The 22,068-nt window shown below is 31.9% G+C and overlaps 1 protein-coding gene across 1 annotated transcript; it reads left to right on the top strand.

Moving 5' to 3' along the window:
* The first annotated feature begins 19,164 nt into the window (after window positions 1–19,164).
* LOC115698169 (berberine bridge enzyme-like 8) lies at window positions 19,165–21,108 on the top strand. The gene has a single exon (XM_030625353.2). The coding sequence runs from the start codon at window positions 19,222–19,224 to the stop codon at window positions 20,851–20,853; it is 1,632 nt and encodes a 543-aa protein (XP_030481213.1). The 5' UTR covers window positions 19,165–19,221; the 3' UTR covers window positions 20,854–21,108.
* The last annotated feature ends 960 nt before the right edge of the window (window positions 21,109–22,068 follow it).

Below are 22,068 nucleotides of genomic sequence, written 5' to 3' on the forward strand. Positions count from 1 at the left end.
GCATGATAATCAGCGATAGGTATGCTTACACCTTGGATAAGTGTTATGTCCTTTCTAGGGCATTGGCAAAGTTTACCAGTATCGGATGTATGAAGTATACATCGGAAGGGACCGATAATGAACTTTGATTAGATATGTTAACCATAATATCTATTCAATTCAATATCACCTAGTTGATCCTAGTGTTGGGTTTTATGCCCTAAATAAAACTCTTTACAATCTGATTAGTTATCAATATAAGAAATTTGAAGTGATTAATGTTTGCATGAATTTTACATGCTAATGGTTTAATATGTTTATTACATTTACACACAGAATCAGTTAAATCCAGATCATATGTTTATTCACAATTATAGTATTGTCAACACAGTGGAATGTGATTGTGATCATATGAATCAAAAGACTAAGTCCCTGTTTCATCAGTGTTTTGGATTTACACTAATGTGATAATCAGCGATGATGTGTACTTACACTTGGAGTAAGTGTTATGTTCTTTCCAGGACATGAGTAAAGTATACTAGTTTCGAATGTATGGAGTATACATTGGACTGGACCGATATTGCAACTTAGTTAAGATATTATAAACTTACCGTTATATCTTTCCAAGTCAATATCAGTAGTTGATCTTAAGATTAAAAGAATCTAAATCCTGATATGCTTAGGCTCAACTCAGGAGTACTATTCATGTTCTTTGATTTATTAGTTAAGCCTACTTTTGGGTCAGGATGATACGTATATTTTGGGAACATGATAGTATGATTGAGTGGGAGTGCTGAACATAAATATGGAATCTATAGCTTCTACTGGTGTATAGAAGTCAAGTGATGATTCCTTTCGAGCTTAGCAAATAGAAGTAAATGGATGAGCTCTTGTTTAAGTGACTAATTCTTAGATCACTAAACACCATTTACAGGTAGCTAAGTGTTTTAAGGGGCAAAATACATTGAGGGGTGAGAACGGTAAAATTATCCCATCTCGATGTAGATCATCTATATAGAGGATCTTTGATCACAATAAGATTATAACAATGGTTAAATGAGATAGCATATCTATATCTTGGAACATATAATATGCTCTATTTAAGCCTGAGAGTGCAATTCTAAGTTCTAAGAGTGGATTCAACGAAGAATTAATAAGTAGGAATTTACTTAGTAAATTCGGTTCACTTATTGGAAGCTCAACATATAGATCCATGGTCCCCATTCTAGTTGAGAACATACTGCTTGTAAGACTCAATAATTGATTCGTGATTAGTCAATTATAATTTTAAAGTTAGACTATGTCTAATTTTTGAATTTTCACTAAGCAGGGGCGAAATTGTAAAGAAAAGAGATTCTAGGTTTATTTATTTATTAATGGATTTTATATGTCTAGTTAATAATTAAATTAAATGACAATATTATTTAATAATCTATTTTGGTTATTAAATAATTAGTTTTGGCATTTAAATGGTTAGAATTGGAAAATTGGCATTTTTAAGAAAATAGAAATAAAATTTGTTAAAACTGCAAAATCAAGTGGGGCCCATTCTATACACCTTGGTCGGCCACTTAATGTGGAATTTCAAATTGATATTTTCATTATTTTAATGCCAAATAATTCCTAACCTAAACCTAGTAGTCGCCTATAAATAGAAAGTGATTGGTCAGTCAAAACACACTACTTTTCAGAAAAACAAATTTTCAGAAAAACTAAGCCTTCCCTTTTCTATACCTTGGCCAAAATCCCTCTCTCTCTTTTCTTCATCTAAATTTCGAACCTTAGTGATAGAGTAAGTGCCCACACATAGCAAGTGGTAACTCAATCATAGATTGGAAGACTGTGAAGGATCAAACACAAAGAGAAGGACATTCGGGCTCAGATCTAGATAATACTCTGCGACAGAAAGGATACAAGGGTTAGAGATCTGAGTGGAAGAAGACATTAATTCCGCTGCATCAATGTAAGGTTTTCATAACTTTATATGTGTTTATTTTATCGTTTTAGAAAGTTCATATTTAGGGTGTTAAACAACATACTTGTGAGTAGATCTAAGATCCTGGTAAAATAAATTCCAACACCTAGATCAAATGATCTTAATCTTGACATGATTAGGTTCGATCTAAAGAGTGTTAATCGTGTTCTTTGATTTGTTAGTTAAGTCTACTTTTGGGTCAGAGTGATACGTACATTTTGAGAACACGGTAGTACAATTGAGTGGGAGCGCTAAATATAGATATGGAATCTATAACTTCTCTAGGTATTTAGAAGTGAAACGATGATTTCCTTCGAGCTTGGATAAACAGAGATAAATGGTTGAGTACTCATTTCACTTCGCTGAAATATCATTTATACGGGGCTAAGTGTTTTAAGGATAAAATACATTGAAGGGTGTAACGGTAATTTAATCCCTATACAATATAAATCATCTATTAGAGGATCATTGATCAAATTTGGATTATAACAATGGATAATCAATAGTGTATCTATATCGTGGAACATATAGAGCGTTGTATATGACTGAGAGTGCAATTCTAAGTTCTATGCGTGGATGCAACAAGGAATTAATAAGTTAGTGGATTTACTTGGTAAATTCTTGATCTGCTTATTGGAAGCTCGGTTATGTAGGCCCATGGTCCCCATACTAATTGCGATCATACTGCTTGTAACACTCAGTTAATTGATTTTAATTAATCAATTCTAATCCTAAAATTAGACTATGTCTAGTTTATGAATTTTCACTAAGCAAGGGCAAAATTGTGAAGAAAAAAGATCCTAGGTTTTTTGTTAACTAAGAGACTTTCTATGTCTAATTAATAAATATATTAAATGAAGATATTATTTAATAATTAATTTTTAGTTATTAATTAATTGGAATTCTCATTTAAGTGGTTAAATTAGAAAATTGGCGTTTTTGAGAAAATAGGATGGAAAAATGACAAAATGGCAGAATTGCAAAGTGGGGCCCAATCCACTTCCTATGGCCGGCCACACTAAGCAATTAACCATTTATTTTTTCATTATATTAATGCCAAATCATTCTAACCTAACCATAGGTGGCATCCTATAAATAGATAGTGATGGCTTCAGGAAAAAGATGATGCATCTCATTCCTTCAGAGAAAAATTCTAAGCCTTCTACCTATACCCTAGCCGCCACTCTCTACCTCTCTTTTCTTCTTCAATTATTCAGCCTTGAGTGAATGAGTGAGTGCCCACACACTTCAAGTGGTATCTCAATCATAGTGTGAAAGACTGTGAAGAATCCAATCAACAAGAAGGAGAATCCGACTCAAGAAGGAGAGAAAGAGATCCGGGTTCAGATCTTGATAATGCTCTGCTACAGAAAGGAATCAAGGGCTAGAGATCTGAACGGAAGGAGTCATTATATTCTGTTGCACCCAATGTAAGGTTTCCTAAACTTTATATGTGTTTGTTTCATTATTTTAGAATTCATATTAGGATGTTAATGAAACATACTTGTTAGTAAATCTAGATCCTGGTAAAATATTTCCAACAACTGGCCTCAGAGCCATGGTAATAATTTACTTTCATGAAATATGAATTAAAACGATGATATGTGCTGATTTGGATGGTTTCATGTTGATATGTGTGTTATATGATGATTGATTGATGCTTGTGAAATTTTATGAAAAATAATTGAATTTTCGTTTTTGGAATTATTTTATTGGATAGTTTGAATAAAATTAAGCAATTTACTTTTTTTACAGAACTTAATTTTGATTTTATTTGAATTAGTTATGAATTTTTGAAAATCGAAAAATATCAGGGTGACATCACTCACCCCACGCGAGCGAATCCTCATTTTCTCGGTCGTGTGCGGGTTCAGACAGCCTTATGTCTGAGATTTCTCGCTCTGAAGGCGCCGAGTGTGTCTGGATGCTGGGCTGCGTGCGCGGAAATGCTGATGGCAGCATCCGTGGTGGTGTTTAAGCCCCATCTGCCCCATTGCATGCCCCTGGATGGTATGCATTGCATACTGTCCGTACCACATGCAATTTTTTTTTGAATTTCTTCATTTGTTCATGCTTTTTTATGGAATTAATTTCCGATTTTTTGTGTAGTTTTGTATTTTGATTTTTACCTTTTATATTTCAAATCTAATTATCAGAATTAAATTAATTGGATTTTTAAAAATTAATTTAAGATATTAGTGTAATTTGAATTTGAATTAGGTAAAAATCTATCTTTTTTGCTTAATTAATTATCTTATTTTAAAATTTGATTATTTTATCTTATTTTTAATTTAAGGTAAGATATATTTTTTTTTTAAAATTATTCTATTCTTTTAAATAAATTGACCTTATTTAAATTTAAAATAAGATTATTATAATCATGATATTTTTAATAAAAATAAGATATTATGCTAACTTTTAAATTTGTTATTTTTTATTTAAATTAAATTATAAAATCACAAAAAGGATATTAAATTATCATTTTATTTTATTGAATATTTAATTTATAAAATAACATGAAATTTAAAAGATAGTTAACATTTTTTTTTTTGAAATGATATTTAGATTAGTTGAAACCTAATTTTTCAAAATTGTAGGTTTAATTTTAATTTTTTTTATTTAAATTTATTTAGAAACTGAAAATATTTTATATTATTATTTATTATTTTCGAATTTTTTTTATAAATTAATTAATTAAAATTAAATAAATCCTACATCCAACTATCCAAATTCATCTTGTTCCAGGAGTATGTGTTTTAGCTTGTATGTAAGTTGTATAAAACCTATTATTGCATGATCTAAATTGCCATAGTTATCTTGTTGACAGATCCAATGATCTGATTTTAACCCATGGTTTAATTATCAATATGTCAAGTAAATAATTTGTAACACGTAAATTTTACATTCTTCTTTCATCTGTGTATGACCTAGTAACATGATAAGATCCATCCAAATCTGTGTGGCTATGTGAGCCTATATGTTTACTTTATGTTTAGATGCATATAGGTTGTTCATTTAATTATATTAATTAAGATGAACTAGGTTGCTAAATAAAATATTACACCATGATAGATTTTATTTAGGCCCATTTAGTTTTTGGGCCTATTCAATTAATAACAGTTGTTCATTTTAAGGTTAAATTCCTCTCTTTTGGGCCTTGTGTGAGATTTAGGGGGCCAATAGAAGTGGGTACGACATACTGAACCCAACTCTCCCTCACATGAACAACCCCAACTGTGAAGGCCCATTTGCTTGATTTGGGTAACTGTACTAGGTTAATTAAATTAGTTTAACCTAATAAAATTTAATTAGCAACATAATTAACTTGTAAAATATATGAAATTTATTTTTCATTTAATATTTTAAAATTAATTTTTGAAAAACACTTAGTTAATGACATATATTCTAGATAGTAATTTCTAGTACTAGTTATATTTTCTAATATTTAATTAGGAAAATATTTTAAGTTGTAAATTAATTATTTATTTTAATTAATTTTGGACCAACTTAATTATAGAATATTTTTCCTAGTATTAAAATAGAATTAATAATTAAGTTTCTTTTATACTTGATTATTTAATCCTTGTATTTAGTACATTTAATTAAATTGAAAATTAAATATTTAAGTTGATTTCATTCTTGATACTTAAATATTATTATTTTCATGATATTTAATCAAATAGAAAATTATTTTAAGTTTGAAATCTTATTTCAGAATAACTTAAATTTGAATAATTTTCAAAATATATTATATTTTATTTTATTAATAATTTTTTTATTATTTTCGAAATTGCATTTTTTATTTAAATGCAGAAATTTCAAATTTTACTTGAAAAATGGATTAAAGTTGAAAATTACTTATTTTAATTTTGGACCAACTTAAATCAATGATTTTTTCATTAATGATTAATTAAAATAAATGAACTAAAATATATTATAATTAAAAAATGAAGTAATTAGTCAATGAAAGTCTAGATAGATATTATTTGTTTTGCTTGAAGTATTTTTCTAGTGATATTTAATTAAATAAAAAATTAATATTTAAGTTGATTTTTAATCATGATATTTAAATATTTGAAATTTTTCTTTAATATTTAATTAAATAGGAAAAATTATATTTATGTTGAAAATTATTTAATAAATTTTGGACCAACATAAATTAGAATATTTTTTCAGGATTTATTTTATTTTATTTTAGAGCAATTTCAAAAATTGTATTCTTATGTACTTCAATTTTTCGAAATGCAATATATATTTATAGAAAATTAAATTTGAGTTGTAAATTAATTTAAATTATTTTTGATACAACTTAAATTGAATAATTTTCTAAATATTTATTGGAAATTATTACTAAGATGGAAATAATTCATTTTATTTTCATATCTATCTAAGTGTAATTTATAAATATTAAATTAAAATTTATATTTAGAATTTTTTTTATTCTAAATTAGAAATTTTAATTAAACAAATATTTATTTAAAATAAATAGATTGAAATAAATATTAGAAGAAAATACATTTTAAAATAATGAGCTTTTTATTATTAGGATATTCGATCTCCATTGTTGGTTTTACATAGTTATTGTTTTAGTGAGTAATCCTCCCTAATGGAGGAACGTTCATTAGAAATTTAACGCCGTAGAATCTCGAAAGATAAGTACTATTTGTAAGTCTTTATTTTAGTATGGATCACCCTAATTGTGGTGACTTTAATAGGGCTTGCAAAAGTATGAAACAATGGTGGAAGCTCATAAGATAGAATGGCCTTGACTCTCGCCTAAACGGGACAATGCTGAATTCTAATCTTGATCGAATAAAAGGTTGCTAGAATGTTTATCATTTTAGATGAGCTGACAACTCTATTCAATGGATGATATCTTTGACTCTCGCCTAAACGGGACACTGATATCAGTTTGTTGGAGACCTTGGAAATTATTTAGGATTGTATGTTTTAGTATTTTCGCTTGTCACTCCTACTTGCTATATGTTTAATAATTTCTGAATTGTTTGTGAATTTATATTGAGCAATGTTATTTTCTGTTATTAATGTAGTTTAAATTTCGAATCTTCATTGTTGGTCTAACTTGACTTGTTGTTCTAATGGGACAAATCCCTAATGGATTGTCATCCATTAAACAAACATAATACTTTTAGATCTCGATAGATAAATATTGTAAATGCAACATCTAGCTATTTAACAATAGATGACACCTTAGACAAGTATTTACAATATGAAACAAGAAGTTTATAAAAATAAGAATAACCTTGACTCTCGCTAATGGGGACATCGTTGGATTCTTATTTCAAATTCGAAATTATCTTTATTCCTCTTCGCTTATTCATTTCGAATTAGCTTAAATAATATATCATTGGATGAATGGTTTATAAATCATTAAATGTCATTCTATTTCCTCTTAAGAAATTGAATGACGCGTATGATTATATTCTCGACATTCTATCCCGAAATGACATAAATCCTCAATCTTAGAAATCTCCTACTTGTATATGCTTGCTTTAGGCAAATCAGACTTAGAGTTAGATTAGTAGTGGTGGTCCAAGATAGAAGAATACTCGTGTATAATTTGGTATAAATTTAAGTCTTTGACTTTAAATTTTAGATTCCAAATAGAGATTTTATATTTCTATTTCCAGAATTCAATACAGTTACACTTTCACAAGTGTTTAATAAACATTTTCTATCAATGGATTCAAACTGTATAAAGTATGGAATATGAGTTTAGTATTCTATGACCAGGATCCACTTACACTATTCTAAGAACTCTTTAATGTAACTAAACCTAAGTCATCAAAAGACACAACCATATTTTATAAATTTATGGCATTTGTATCTTGTTCATAGTGGTTTTGACAACATCCTTCTCTGAAAAGAGTGAATATGCCTATATCCACTGAAAGTATAATCATCTCATTCGCAGATGGATGTACATTCAGGGGTGGATATGAGTTTTCGTTATGTTCTTAAAACGATCATTCTAGATTTTACCTTATTCAAAGAAATTTGAAATGTTTGAAAAATTTCATGAATTTCTAGCAATGGTGAAAAACCATTAAGGTGAGTGGTTAAAGATCTTGCGAACTGATAGGGGTGGAGAAATATTTGGTACATATGCAGTTCAAAGATCATTAAGTTGATTTTTAGAATTATATCCAAACTTACCTCCCCAGAAATTCGATTTGCATATTGATGATTAGTTACTAATTGTTGCCTAAGTCCGTCTAGGGATATACCCTAGTGATAGGAAAATTTCAGAATGATGGAATGGTTGTGTACTTAGTATAAACCATTACTAGATTCATGGATGACCTAATCGTAATCTTAAGAAAAGCTAGAACTGTTAACCAAGGTTTGCATGTTTGTTAGCTATTCTAAGTGATTAGGGGTGGACCATCCCATGGTCATTAAGATAAGAAAGTGTTTATTTTTACAAATACTATTTTTCTAAGAAAATGACTAAGTCTGAAAATAAATTAGCAAACAGAGGAGATAATTTTCTTGATTCCAAAAGTGGTTTATCATCTTATTCTTTATAAGATGATCCCATTGCCTCTGTTGTTTTGACACAACCGAAGAGGTCAATACCATTTAGATTCTTAGACAAAAATCATGGTACTTTGTCGTAGTGGGAGGGTTTCAAGGAACTCACCCTTTTATGTCTTGGAAGACACTTGTGATTAAAATCCATTGTGAGTTTAAACAAGTAATGGATTGTCAAAATAAGAAACTAAGAAAAAAAAAGCCAAGAGAACTATGGTTAAAACCATTCATATGGAACAACCAAAAGTTTTCTATTACAAGGACATGAAAGGAAATTTCGTTAATAAGTCTATTCAATGGACTTAACAAAACTTCCTGTTCCTAGTATTATAAGTTTGAGCTTATCTAAACCTATGGCGTGTGGTATACCTGGTAATTTACTTACTCTAGTGCAAGCAACTTACTTTAGTAAGATGCTGAAGCATTTTCTTTTCTAATGGAAATCTATAGAAGCTTCTCGACTTCTAGACATAGATTTTATTTATCTAAGGAAAAGTCTCAACTATTCCAGAAAAGATAAAGCCACGAAAGAATTTCTTGAATCAACAGTGAGGGGTCTCAGATATGCTTTAGTATGCCTTAGACCAGACACCTGCTGTTGAGTGGGAGTAATGAGTAGGTATCAGATTAATCCAGGAAAGGAACATTGGAAGACAATCAAGTAAATCGTAAGATCAAGAAGAGGAAGTATATGTTAGTCAATAAAGGGTGTATTTAATACTCTTAGACTACACTAAATCAGATTTCTAGACTTGCCTTAGTGCTAGAAGGTTTGCTGATGAGATGGTGATTACTATGGGGGTGGACTGGTGATTTTGGAGAAGTGTAAAAACCTATTTGAAGTCTCTAAATGTACCAGAGAGAGACTGAATGTTAAAGTTGCAGGAAAGCTACTTATTCAGTCTAAGGAAAGTTCTATACATTTGTAACACCCTAACTATCTTAGGCGTATTACGTGATTTTTAAACGTACTGTGCAGCTCGTTGCTAGTCAACGAGGTTTATGGAAAAACGTGATTAATTAAAATTTTGCTTTTTAATTAAACATATAAACCATTTTACAAAAGGCTCGGGATCCCGATTTATAAAATCAGTTACAAAAGTTTTAACTGTTTAACTATTACATAAAATTAAAAGTCGTCTAACGACCAGTTACAAAAATTCAGCCTTGCTGTCCCGAGGATCGTACGCTCCAGGCCTAACCGCCCCGACATGTACAATCTCATAAGCTCGCTCACGGTCCGTCAGCTATAGCCTTGCCTTTACCTACACATGAACATAAACTGTGAGTCGACAGACTCAGTAAGAAAAGCATAATAATATCATACATAATTCTAACTGCCGTGTCCAACACGATACTGAGTCCCGCTACTGCCATGTCCAACATGGTACTGAGCCATTACTGCCATGTCCAACATGGTACTGAGTTTTGAACGTTCACAGGGACAGTACTATTGACAAGTATCCTCCTGATCGGTCGAACCGGTCATACTCCGGCTGCTGGTCATACTCCAGCCTGTACCGACGGGATAGGTCAATAGCACTAAACCACCAACCAAATGTCAGCCTGATCGGTCGAACCGGTCATACTCATTCTTCGGTCATACTCCACTCGTACCGACGTGACGGGGTTGGATGGTTCGAAGCCTATATACATAACTAATGTAATCTAGCAGGCGTCCTACATGCACGCTAAACATGTAATCTACATATGCATACTGTTATACTAATCTTACTCGGATTCCGATTTCAGTGTGCCGTCAACCCGACCGGAACCGAAGCCGAGCGGCGGACATCGGCTCCTAAACCATAAAAATCACAACGCTATAAGTGACACGCTAAATCACTTCCCGGGGACTAAAACTTGGAACTAAAAGTTTCCCTATCGATAAAAAGCATGGCAATACCCCTAAAAACATAAAAACGAGGAAAACTAGGGTTCTGAAAAATTCCCCAACCTGAGATCGGTTGCCCAACCGAATTCCGGTTACGGGAATTATCGAACCCTCATCCGAATTCCGGATGCACAACCGAATTCCTTCCTCGCAGCGACAAACCAAATTTTTCATAACTCGACCAATTCAACCCCAATTGGTCCCAAACTTTCCAGACCTGTTCTAAACTATCCCTAGAACATATCCAAGGCATCAAAACCACCCAGAAACCTCAAACATGAAAAATGCCATTGGAGCTCAAGCTTGAGTTCTAAACTCAAACTTGAGCAAAAACACCTAAACAAGCAATCAAACCAACTTAATTCTACATAATCAAGCTCAAAATAACCTCTGGAAACTCAAGCAAACATCCTCAACATCACAGCAACAAAATAGAACCTTTTCTCTCAAAAATCACATAATTGCATAGGAAATTCAAAGCTTTGAACAACCTAACTAACATGCTTCAAACAACTCAATTAACATCAATTAAACATGCTTTGAACCTCAGAAAATAACAACCAAACACAGCAATAATAACAGCCACAAAAGCATGCATTTTACTCACTTTTCACCATTTTTTTTTTCATAATTTCAAAGAAGAAAAATCAAGAGAAGCTAACCTAGCTTGAAGGATGCTTTGAAAGGATGAGAGTTGCTTGGAAATCAAAGAGGAAAATCAGCTTCATGCACCCAAAAGCCTCAGCCGAAATAGAGAGAAGAGAGAGTGAGCTTTGTGTGTGAGTTTTGAAATTTCTTTCTAATTTTTGACTAAGTGTGGAATTTAAGGGAAAAGGAGTTATAAAGCATTTATCACATATTTCAGCCAAGTAATAATAAAATAAACATTTATTTTTCCATTTCATAAAACCACAAAAGACAAAACACTAATGGGGCAAAAAGACCATTTTGCCCCTCCACCATAAAATCACATAGAAAATCACTAAAGGGGTATTTTTGGGAAATTCTAAATTCCCGGCCATTCCCGACATTCCCAATGTCTAAAACCCGTCCCCAAATTACTAACATACTAAGTTGTGATTTCTACTGAGCCAAACGCCGAGTTCCAAAATACCGGGCACCGGAAATGCAAAATATGAAAAACTACTGATGACATAATCATGCATTTCTGAATTCCATAGATAACAGTAATAAATTATTTAAATAGCTATAAATAATTTCATAATTAAACATAAACAACTGCTAATTTCCAAATTAACTAAGCGGGCTTTACAACTATTCCCCCCTTAAAAGGATTTCGTCCCCGAAATCTAACCTGAATAACTCTGGATATTGAGCTCTCATATCTGACTCTAGCTCCCAGGTGGCTTCTTCCACCTTACTGTTTCTCCAGAGAACCTTGACCAATGCTATGGTCTTATTCCGAAGGACTTTATCATTTCTATCCAGGATCTGCACTCGTTGTTCCTCATATGACATGTCTGGCTGAAGCTGAAGACTCTCATAACTGAGTATATGAGAGGGGTCTGAAACGTATTTTCTCAACATTGAGACATGGAATACGTTGTGCACTGCTGATAAGGCTGGAGGCAATGCTAACCGATATGCCACTTGACCTATCTTCTCGAGAATCTCGAAAGGTCCTGTAAATCTAGGGCATAACTTGCCTCTTTTCCCGAAACGTTTAATTCCCTTCATTGGAGATACCCGTAAAAATACATGTTCCCCTACTTGGAACTCAATATCTCTGCGTTTCGGATCTGCGTAACTCTTCTGTCTGCTCTGTGAGGCAAGCATTCTAGCTTTTATCTTTTCTATTGCCTCATTGGTCCGCTGAACTGACTCTGGACCTAGGTATTTCCTCTCCCCTGTCTCATCCCAGTGGATAGGGGATCTACACTTTCTACCTTACAACAGTTCATAGGGTGCCATCCCTATCGTACTCTGATAACTGTTGTTGTACGAAAATTCTATCAACGGTAGATATTTACTCCATGAACCCTCAAAGTCCATAACACAGGCTCTCAACATATCCTCCAATATCTGAATTGTCCTTTCGGACTGACCATCTGTCTGAGGATGGAATGCTGTACTGAATTTTAGCTTCGTACGCATTGCCCGTTGCAAACTTTGCCAAAATTTGGAGGTGAACTTCGGATCCCTGTCCGAAACTATAGACTTCGGTACCCCGTGAAGTCTCACTATCTCTCTGACGTACAGTTCTGCCAACTGATCCACTGAAAATGTTGTTCTAACCGGCAGAAAATGAGCAGATTTCGTAAATCGATCCACCACTACCCAGATTGAATCATACATACCCGTGGTCCTAGGTAACCCGACCACAAAATCCATCATAATATCCTCCCATTTCCATTCTGGTAGGGTTAGAGGCTGCAACAACCCTGCTGGTCTCTGATGTTCAGCCTTGATCTGCTGACAAGTGAGGCATCTCGATACGAATTCTACTAAATTCTTCTTCATACCGTTCCACCAGAAGTACGGTTTCAAATCTTGGTACATCTTGGTGGTGCCGGGATGCAGAGAATACGGGGTAGAATGAGTCAACTATTTAATGCTCAAACATTTGGCTTAAATTTCAATGTAATGTGGTTAAAGTGTGAAGAACCTAAAGTCTAAGAAAGGGATGAAGAAGAGAGAGATCTGAAGAGGTCAAAAAGTGATTAGAAAGCGGTCCCCAAACCCTAGCCAATCATTATGTATATATAGGCTCAGGGTTTGGTAAAATTTCCACACAAGTCAGGGTATCTCACTCAAAATCCCTTATCTTATCAGAAAATAATGAATATTAATTGTAAATAAATAAAAATCTAGTAAATGATCCCACATTTATAAGAAAATATCCCAGTAATCATTGGGATTGTCGTTAAACTTGGGTAGATTCCTATTTTTCTTAAAGTTTGCTTATGTGTCATAGTGCTTCATCCTTGGACAATAAGAAAAATAGAGAGATGTGACCATATGCAATAGCCCATCTCGGTATTAGGGAGTATATGACCACGAATAATGTAGCATAGCTCTCCCAACTACCCTTTGTGGTCCAACCTTAGTAGGACATACAAATTTCAGTGCAAAGTCTGTAAGCCTATCTTGTAACACAATTTTGAGCCTAATAGCTTCAGAATTATGCTATGAACAAGAGACACGCATAAAGTTAAATGAAGTCATTTGGATAAATAATTGAGAGAGTTATGTCTATTTTACCAAAGGGTTGTAAGTACATTTCAGCTCCAAATTCGACTTGTGCCACGTCATCATGCAAAAATGTGGTAGTGTTCGGCCATGCATGTTCTCGAACACTTTTGGGTGTGTTTTTAATTTTTTTATGGTGAATAATTTTTTTAAGTTTTCGGATCCTAAAACCTCATCTCGACCTTTAAAATCCAAATTACAGACCTCTTCCATCTTTTGGTTCCAAAAGATGACAGTGCTAGGCTGGGCTATTGGGAAGCATTTTGTAGTGTTTCTTCCTTGGTTTGGTCACATGGATGCTAGAAAACTACACTTATCAAATTAATTCTTGGCCAATTGGTGGGAGAGAGCACTGTTATCTTTTAGGACACAAAGATGGCAGTGGTCGACCATGGGGTTTACACACTCTTTGGAGACTTTTCTCGCTTATTTTTGGTACCTTGATATTGAAAATATACTTTGGCTAAAGAAATTATTCACCAATTGATGTGGCCGACTACTGCCCTCTTTTGGGACACAAAGATGGCACTGGTCGACTAGGTAGTTTTCTACACTACTTTGCGGCTTTTCTCACTTGGTTTTGATGTCTTGATGATAAAAAATTATATTTGCAAAGAATCTCATTCCCCTTACTTGTGGCCGACCTGTGCCACTTTATTATGTATAAAGATGACACTGGTCGGCCATGCTTGATGGTGCATGAGAAATGGTTACTTTCAATTGTGTTATACTCCTTGGTATTACAGGACCGCATTTGGAAAAGTTCATTTAGTGATTTGGAAGTAGAGAGCACTACCACCTTTTTATGAGAAAAGATGGATATGGTCGGCCCGGCCATGCCTCAGGGAATGGTCTCCTAGTGCAATGTTGACTTTATGATCGAGTTTTAGCCTTTCTATGCCTAAATGTTTCAATTCCTTGTTGGATTCATTACCAGATTGGGGTCTCTAGGATGAAAACCCTTCCGTGGGCTCTTAAACTCTAGGTCGGGCACCCTTGGGTGCGAGTCCTGGCTCCAAATGATTGGTTAGTATTTTCTCGAGTCTCCTAGATGTGCCATGGGGCCCTCAAATATGATGTCTTAACTCATTTGTCTTTGTTAAGTCATGGCAAAGTCACATAGTTGACTTTTAATTTCTCAAAAATCGTATATAATAAGCTATGACAAAGAGAATATTAGAGTCTTTCCAATGCCTTCACCAACAATAGTTGTGGAATCTGATGTGTTTTTGCGTTCTTGATTCCTCATTTCTTCAGGATGCTTGGTTAACTCTTTACAATTCTGCCTAACATTTTCTTTTTTGTGACAATAGTAGCACTCCACTTCCCTTTAAGAGCGTGAATGAGTGTGATTGTCTCTTTTGTCATCATACCTTCCTCTCGATGTACTCCTACCATGACTTAATTCTGATCTCGTCATAAGAGCTTGATCAACATGATACATACTACTTGGTTTCTTGATAATATATATATCTCCAAAAGAGTAGTTGACACCTCATCCACAGTTAAGGTAGTCTTTCCAACCAAAAGTGTAGTAACTTGTACTGTCTCATATGATTTTTGTGAAGAAGTCAACAAAATAATAGCTTGATTCTCTTCATCAATTTTGACATCTACACTTAACAATTGAGTTATGCACTTATTAAATCTATTTATATGATCCCTAACATCATCCCCTTCAATTATCTTTAACTCATATAATTGTTTTTCAGATATAATCTATTTGTTAGAGATTTTGACATATAAAACATTTCTAATTTTTTCCATAACTTAAAAGGACATGTTTCGTTCAATAAACTATACTTTAATTTAGGAGTCAAACTTAATGATTTTGCCTGCAGCTCCTCCCAATCTTCATCAGTCATACTCTCAGTCTTCTTTACCTACAATGCTTTAGAAACCCTTGTTGTATATCAACACATCTTCCACTGTGCTCTACCCTAAACTGAAACTATTCTTTCCATCAAAAAGCTCGATCTCAAATTTTATGGAAGACATCAACTTCAACATTTTTGGTGTAAATCTGAACATTGGCTCTGATACCACTTGTTTAGAAAAATAATAAACTTAGTGAAATAATAAAAAAAACGAAGCATTTTTTTTACTCTGTTTGGTAAAATTACCAAACCTACAAAAGAGATATATTTCACTTATAGCTTTAAATTACATATACTAGTATTTCAATCTTTCTACCATAATCTCAATACACCATTTGCTTCTTCCTCACTCTCACTCTCACCACACAACACAACACAACAAACTCACACTCATTTCTCTTTTCACAACTCACTCTACTCTCACACACACATACCACATATATACCTAGAATAAATAAATTAACTTAGGCATCAAGTCATTCCAAAACTTTCTTAAGTAGGCTCTTCAAAACGTAACCAACAAGAATATTTTAGGCATACCAAGTATTCAAAATTAATAAATATAACTAATTTAAGTAAAATATTCAACAGTTCCAACTTTGTAAGGTTTTTCTTTATTAGAAATCTATCATGTTAATTTGATTTTTAGCTGATTTATGATGGATTTAATAAAGTACTATAATAACAAATAAATAAAGTGATAGTTGAGACATAAATAACATAGTTAATTAATTATTTTTTGATGAGCAATTAATTGTTTTAAAAAAATAAAAAAAATAAAAATAAAATATAATAATTATTTCTCGAATAAATATGGGTCAAAATGATACAATTTTAAAATTATTTTGTCTCTCAATGAATCGAGATGATCGTTCAAGCTTAATAGAGGATAACTTTTACACCATGTTTTTCCATGACAATCAACAAAACTAAAGTGAAGAATAATCTCTTATACATGAAGAATTGTATCTCTCTAAATAAGTATTTATGTCATTATAAGAGGAATAATCAAATTAAATGATGATGGTGAGATGGAAGGTCCAACCTTCACAAAAAATATTGTATACCAAGAAGTAGCATTGTTTAGATTATATTTTATTTTTTTTTTTATAGATTTAATCACACTAAAGTAGTATTTATTCAATTATTAAAACCTATCAAGCTACTAAGTATAATATAAATCTTAAAAATTAATCACACATGAATAATATGGGACAAACACACATATGTCTTTTATATACAAAATGTGATTATGTAACGAAATTCTTGGTTTAATAATATTTTTGGTTTTCTCTGTTAACTTTAGTAGAATATACTATTACTTAAAAAATCATTTTTTTTATTATTTTTATAAATAAAAATTATGTAGATATTTTATATGAGAAAATTTTAATCAAAATTTAAAATAATTAAAATATTATAGATATTTTTAACCACTTTTTTAATTTTGTACATACAAATACATTATACTAAAAGAAAGTGTTAATTTAAAAGAAATAAAAATAACTGTCAAATAACTTTCATAAATTATATGAGTTAATATAAAAAAAATTAAATCTAATTTAATTTTATCATATTTTCTCAAATATGCAATGTAATTTAATATGAGTTATTTTAATAGAGAATTAAATTTGAATATATTAAAAGTAAAATAATTAATTAATTCATATAATAGTGTTAATTTTTAGGTACGTTATCTTATATACTATTTTTTGATTTTTTTTTTTGTTTTGAAAAATTACAGTTTGGGTTGCTCTGTTGGTTTCTATGTAGGCTGTTATGTAAATTTTGGTTGCGATTTTAGGTTGTTCCGTTAACTACGTGAGTTCCTATGTAGATTTCTATAAAAGTATAAAAAAATTACTTTAAAATATAAAAATTAAAAAACTCCTAATTTTTATCGTCAGTTTAATAAAAAAAGGCTAATTAGGATTTCTTCTTGCCAAACTTTGACATGTATCAAATCATGCCCCCTGAATTTTTTTGGCCATTAAAAATTCTCCCCGAACTATTGAGATTGTTAGATTTCAGGACTTTTGTCTAATTTCATTCGATTAAACTATTTCAGTGATTGTTTATGTACTAAACTATGCTCCCCAGACTTTGATATGCAAATCATGCCCTTCGAACTTTGATATGTACTAAATCACGCCCCTTGAACTTTCATCCATGTTTGAATTTTTTTTACTAAAATTGGACAAAATTTCTTATTAAATTCAACAATCTCAATAGTTCAGGGGGCATTTTTAACGACCTTAAAAGTTCAGGGGACATGATTTGATACATGTCAAAATTCAGGTGAAAAAAATCCTAATTAGCCAATAAAAAATAATAAAAATCGTTAAAACAATCATTTTTTGTTAGATAAGCATCATTTTATCTATAAAGATCTCATGATAAAGATATAATTTTAATACAGAAGTTTCTAATTATTATCTACGTAGAATTGTTAAGAAGGTATTATTGGTGTCACTACAAAAAACTGTTACTTTTAGTGACAATTTTTTAGTTACAACATAATTTTTTTGTGACTAAATGTGACTTTTAGTGACAACAAAATACTACTTGTGACTAAAACATAGTATTTAATTACATGTTGTCACTAATTTAGTTTTAGTTACAACAAGTATTGTGACTAAAAATACATTTAGTCACAACAAATTGTAATTTTTATGACTAATACTTTTAGCCATGGACCTTTAATATCAAAACATAAGAATCATAATTTATAATTAGTCACAATTTTTTTTACTTTTAGTCACAAATTTTATTGTGGCTAAAAGTAATATTTTTTGGTAGTGTATCTATCTAGCAGCTTTTAATTTTCAGTATTATATTGTTACTGGTGTGTAATTAAGTATCGAGTTTCTAATTTCAGAAATCTACTGCAGAATATTACTATTATAGCAGCAATGATTTATTTTGTGTGGCGAAACAGAAACCTTTGTTTTTGAATTTAAGTGTATGGCAGTTAATAGTATTAGGAAGGAGATTCAAAAGGAGGTTAAGTATAGAGTAATAGGATTGATTTGTAAAAGAGTTAAAAAAATATGTGAATTATATATACTTTTGATTATAGAGAGTTGGTGATTTACTCTATTGAGTTCGAGCAGCGTTTTTGCTAGCTTTGGGTTGTATTTGCTTCTGTTGTGAATAAAATTTTTGTTTGTTTTTAAAAAAAAAAGTATCCGGTCTTATATAACTTAAAAAAAATAATTTTTAAAAAATATCATTAACCAATTGTAAAACATTACCTATAAAAAGTGTTGAGTACTAATGCCAATATGAATACTCTTAACTATGTCAACATTCTTCAATTACAAACATATATAATATACAGCCGTAACCTGACCTTGTAGCTAATTAAACAATACCTAACGTGAAAAGTTATGTTAATTAAATCCACATTTTTAAAATAATAAACATGTCAACACTAACCCAGTATTGTTATGTCAAAAGTTGATTCATTTCACTATATTAATATTGAATTAATTAAGATAGATAATGTCAAGGCAACTATAAATTTATTACGTTCTCAATTATACTTTGACTTTTCCACGTCAAGAAAAGGTGCCAATTTTAAACAAGTGAATGTATAATAATCTTCAACATAAGAGTTGTTTGACTTTTTTTGTCCAAACCTCAAACCCAACAAGCCTATAAAATGTCATACAAACACATCCAAAAAAACCCCACAACACAAATCATAATATCCCATCTAAAAAACAAAAATGGCCAATATTTCAAAGTCTCCAAATCTTTTGTTAATATTTGCACCATTAATATTTCTTCTACTTTGGCATTCATGGCCGGCATATGCTCTAAGTAATAATCCAAGTCCTCATGACTTCATTCCCTGCCTTCTAGAAAACTCACACCCCTCTCACCCAATTTCACCGGCTATCTTCACCCCGAAAAACTCTACTTTCTCCTCCGTTTTACAATCCTACATCCGAAACCTAAGATTCAACACTTCCTCAACCCGAAAACCCTTTCTCATCATAACAGCCCTGCATGAGTCCCATATCCAAGCCGCCATTGTTTGTGCTCGCAAACTCCATTTGCAAATGAAGATCAGAAGCGGAGGCCACGATTACGAAGGCGTTTCATACGTAGCCGAAGTCCCTTTCTTCATCCTGGACATGTTTAATCTCCGAAAAATCGATATAGATATCGAAAAAGAGACTGCATGGGTTCAAACAGGTGCAACTCTTGGTGAAGTTTACTATAACATAGCACAAAGGAGCAAAATCCATGGCTACCCCGCAGGTGTGTGCCCTACGGTCGGTGTTGGTGGCCATATAAGCGGCGGTGGTTATGGAAGTATGATGAGAAAATTTGGTCTAACAGTTGATAATTTAGACGATGCCCTAATGATTGATGTTAATGGTAGGCTTCTTGATAGAAAAGCTATGGGGGAAGATTTGTTTTGGGCTATAAGTGGTGGTGGAGGAGCTAGTTACGGTGTCGTTTTGGCTTACAAGATTAAACTCGTTCGTGTGCCAGAAAAAGCAACATTTTTCAGTGTCCAGAGAACTATGGAACAAAATGCTTTGTTAATTGCTTCAAAGTGGCAACACGTGGCTAATAAACTAGACGACGACGTTTTCTTAAGGCTTGTAATGGACGTGAAAAATGATACTAAAACAGGAAACAAAACGGGTAGAGCTACTTTCAATGGATTTTATCTTGGTGATTCTGAAAACGTTGTTTCCATATTGGGAAAGAGCTTTCCTGAATTGGGTTTAAAGAAATCTGACTGTAATGAAACGAGTTGGATTAAAGCCACTGTACTTTTCTGGACGACCAATATCCCCAATGGCTCATACGACAGCGTTTTGCTCACTCGAACCCCAACGGTCAACTACTTAAAACGGAAATCTGATTACGTGAAAAAACCCATTACGAAGAAGGGTTTGGAATCGATTTGGGGTAGAATGATGGAGCTTGATGGTCCCTTGAGGCTGACTTTCAATCCTTATGGTGGTAGAATGGCTCAGATTCCTGAGAATGCGAGTCCATTCCCTCATAGAGCTGGAAACTTGGCTTTGATTCAGTACGCAATCGATTGGAACGAAAGCCAGAAAGGTTTGACCAATAAATACATTGGTTTGACCAGGAAACTCTATCAATATATGACTCCTTTTGTGTCCAAAAATCCCAGAGAAGCTTTTTATAATTATAAGGATCTTGATTTGGGAATCAATCATAATGGGAAAGGCAGCTATTTGGAAGGAAGAGCTTATGGAGTTAAGTATTTCAAAGGTAATTTCAATAGGTTGGTGGAGATTAAAACGAGGGTTGACCCAGCAAATTTCTTTAGGAATGAGCAGAGCATTCCTGTTTATCCACATCATCTATGATTTAGATATGCTTTTATAAATTAATTAATTATAATTCTTTTGATTTTCAGTGTTGAATAATGTTTAATTAGGGTTAATTAACAATACTGTACTGTATAGTACTGTTTAATTAGCTAGCAACTATTCAAATTGGATTGTGTGTATTTCTTTCTTTGTTATTGGATCGATCCGATCATATAATATTATAGTAAATTATAAATTAATGTATAATTGTATATGATTCCGATTGGAGATAAATTAGTCTATTATTATCTATTTGTTAAGTTTCGTCACCAAAAACGGTGTGGATCTCTTTAAGAATTAAAATGGGAAAAAAATCAATATTAAAAGAAAAAAAAAATCGAGTCTTCATATCCGTTGGAGCTGTTTATAATATGTTTCCAACTCCATGTTTTAAATGATAAATTTTACTCAAGCGATGAAGTGCTAGAATCATATGTATATAAATAGATATTATTATTACATATATATATTTTTCATATATAATTATATATGTTATATATAGATATGAGAAATATATGATTACATTATTCTAATAAGCAATAATTGATTAATTAACGTTAATATCAAAATATTCACTATGTGTGACAGGTGGGATCACATTATTGTTATAATTATTTCTCTCATCAATAATTTATTTGCTGGGTTCGCAGAAAAAATTATAAGAAAAAACAGCCGGCAAACGTTTAATTTTTTAATTTTTTTCAATAAGATAACAGGCTTGTCAACACCAATAATGGACAAGGGAGCCTGAATTAATAATTGATTTAATTTAATGGAAACAAATATGTCAAAAGATATTGATAAATTATACGGACATGTTAATAAAATCTTAAGTTTATTGGTTCCAAATAATCAAAGAAAAAAAATTCAAACCTGCAGACATAACGTATTTAAAAGAATTAATACTAAACTCAACGACGTGAATTGTTTTGTAACTACTATGCTATAGGTGCAATATAATTTTTGGATGTAAACCGTGATCAAAATGTAATCATAGCAGATGACAGCTGTAAATAGAGAGATGATGTTCTTTTTGTAAAATAAACTCAAAACTAAATAGAATGCGACTTATATACTTATTTTTATAGTTTGATATAGCTCTCTCCAAAAACATAAAAAAAAAAAAAAAAAAAAAAAAAAAGAGAAATATACATTAATTTTTATGAGTATTGTTGGTCCCCTCCACCTCTCAAAAACTTAATTTGGGTCCTC

The sequence above is a fragment of the Cannabis sativa genome, chromosome 7 (genome assembly GCF_029168945.1).
Source record: "Cannabis sativa cultivar Pink pepper isolate KNU-18-1 chromosome 7, ASM2916894v1, whole genome shotgun sequence".
Classification (NCBI taxonomy): domain Eukaryota; kingdom Viridiplantae; phylum Streptophyta; class Magnoliopsida; order Rosales; family Cannabaceae; genus Cannabis; species Cannabis sativa.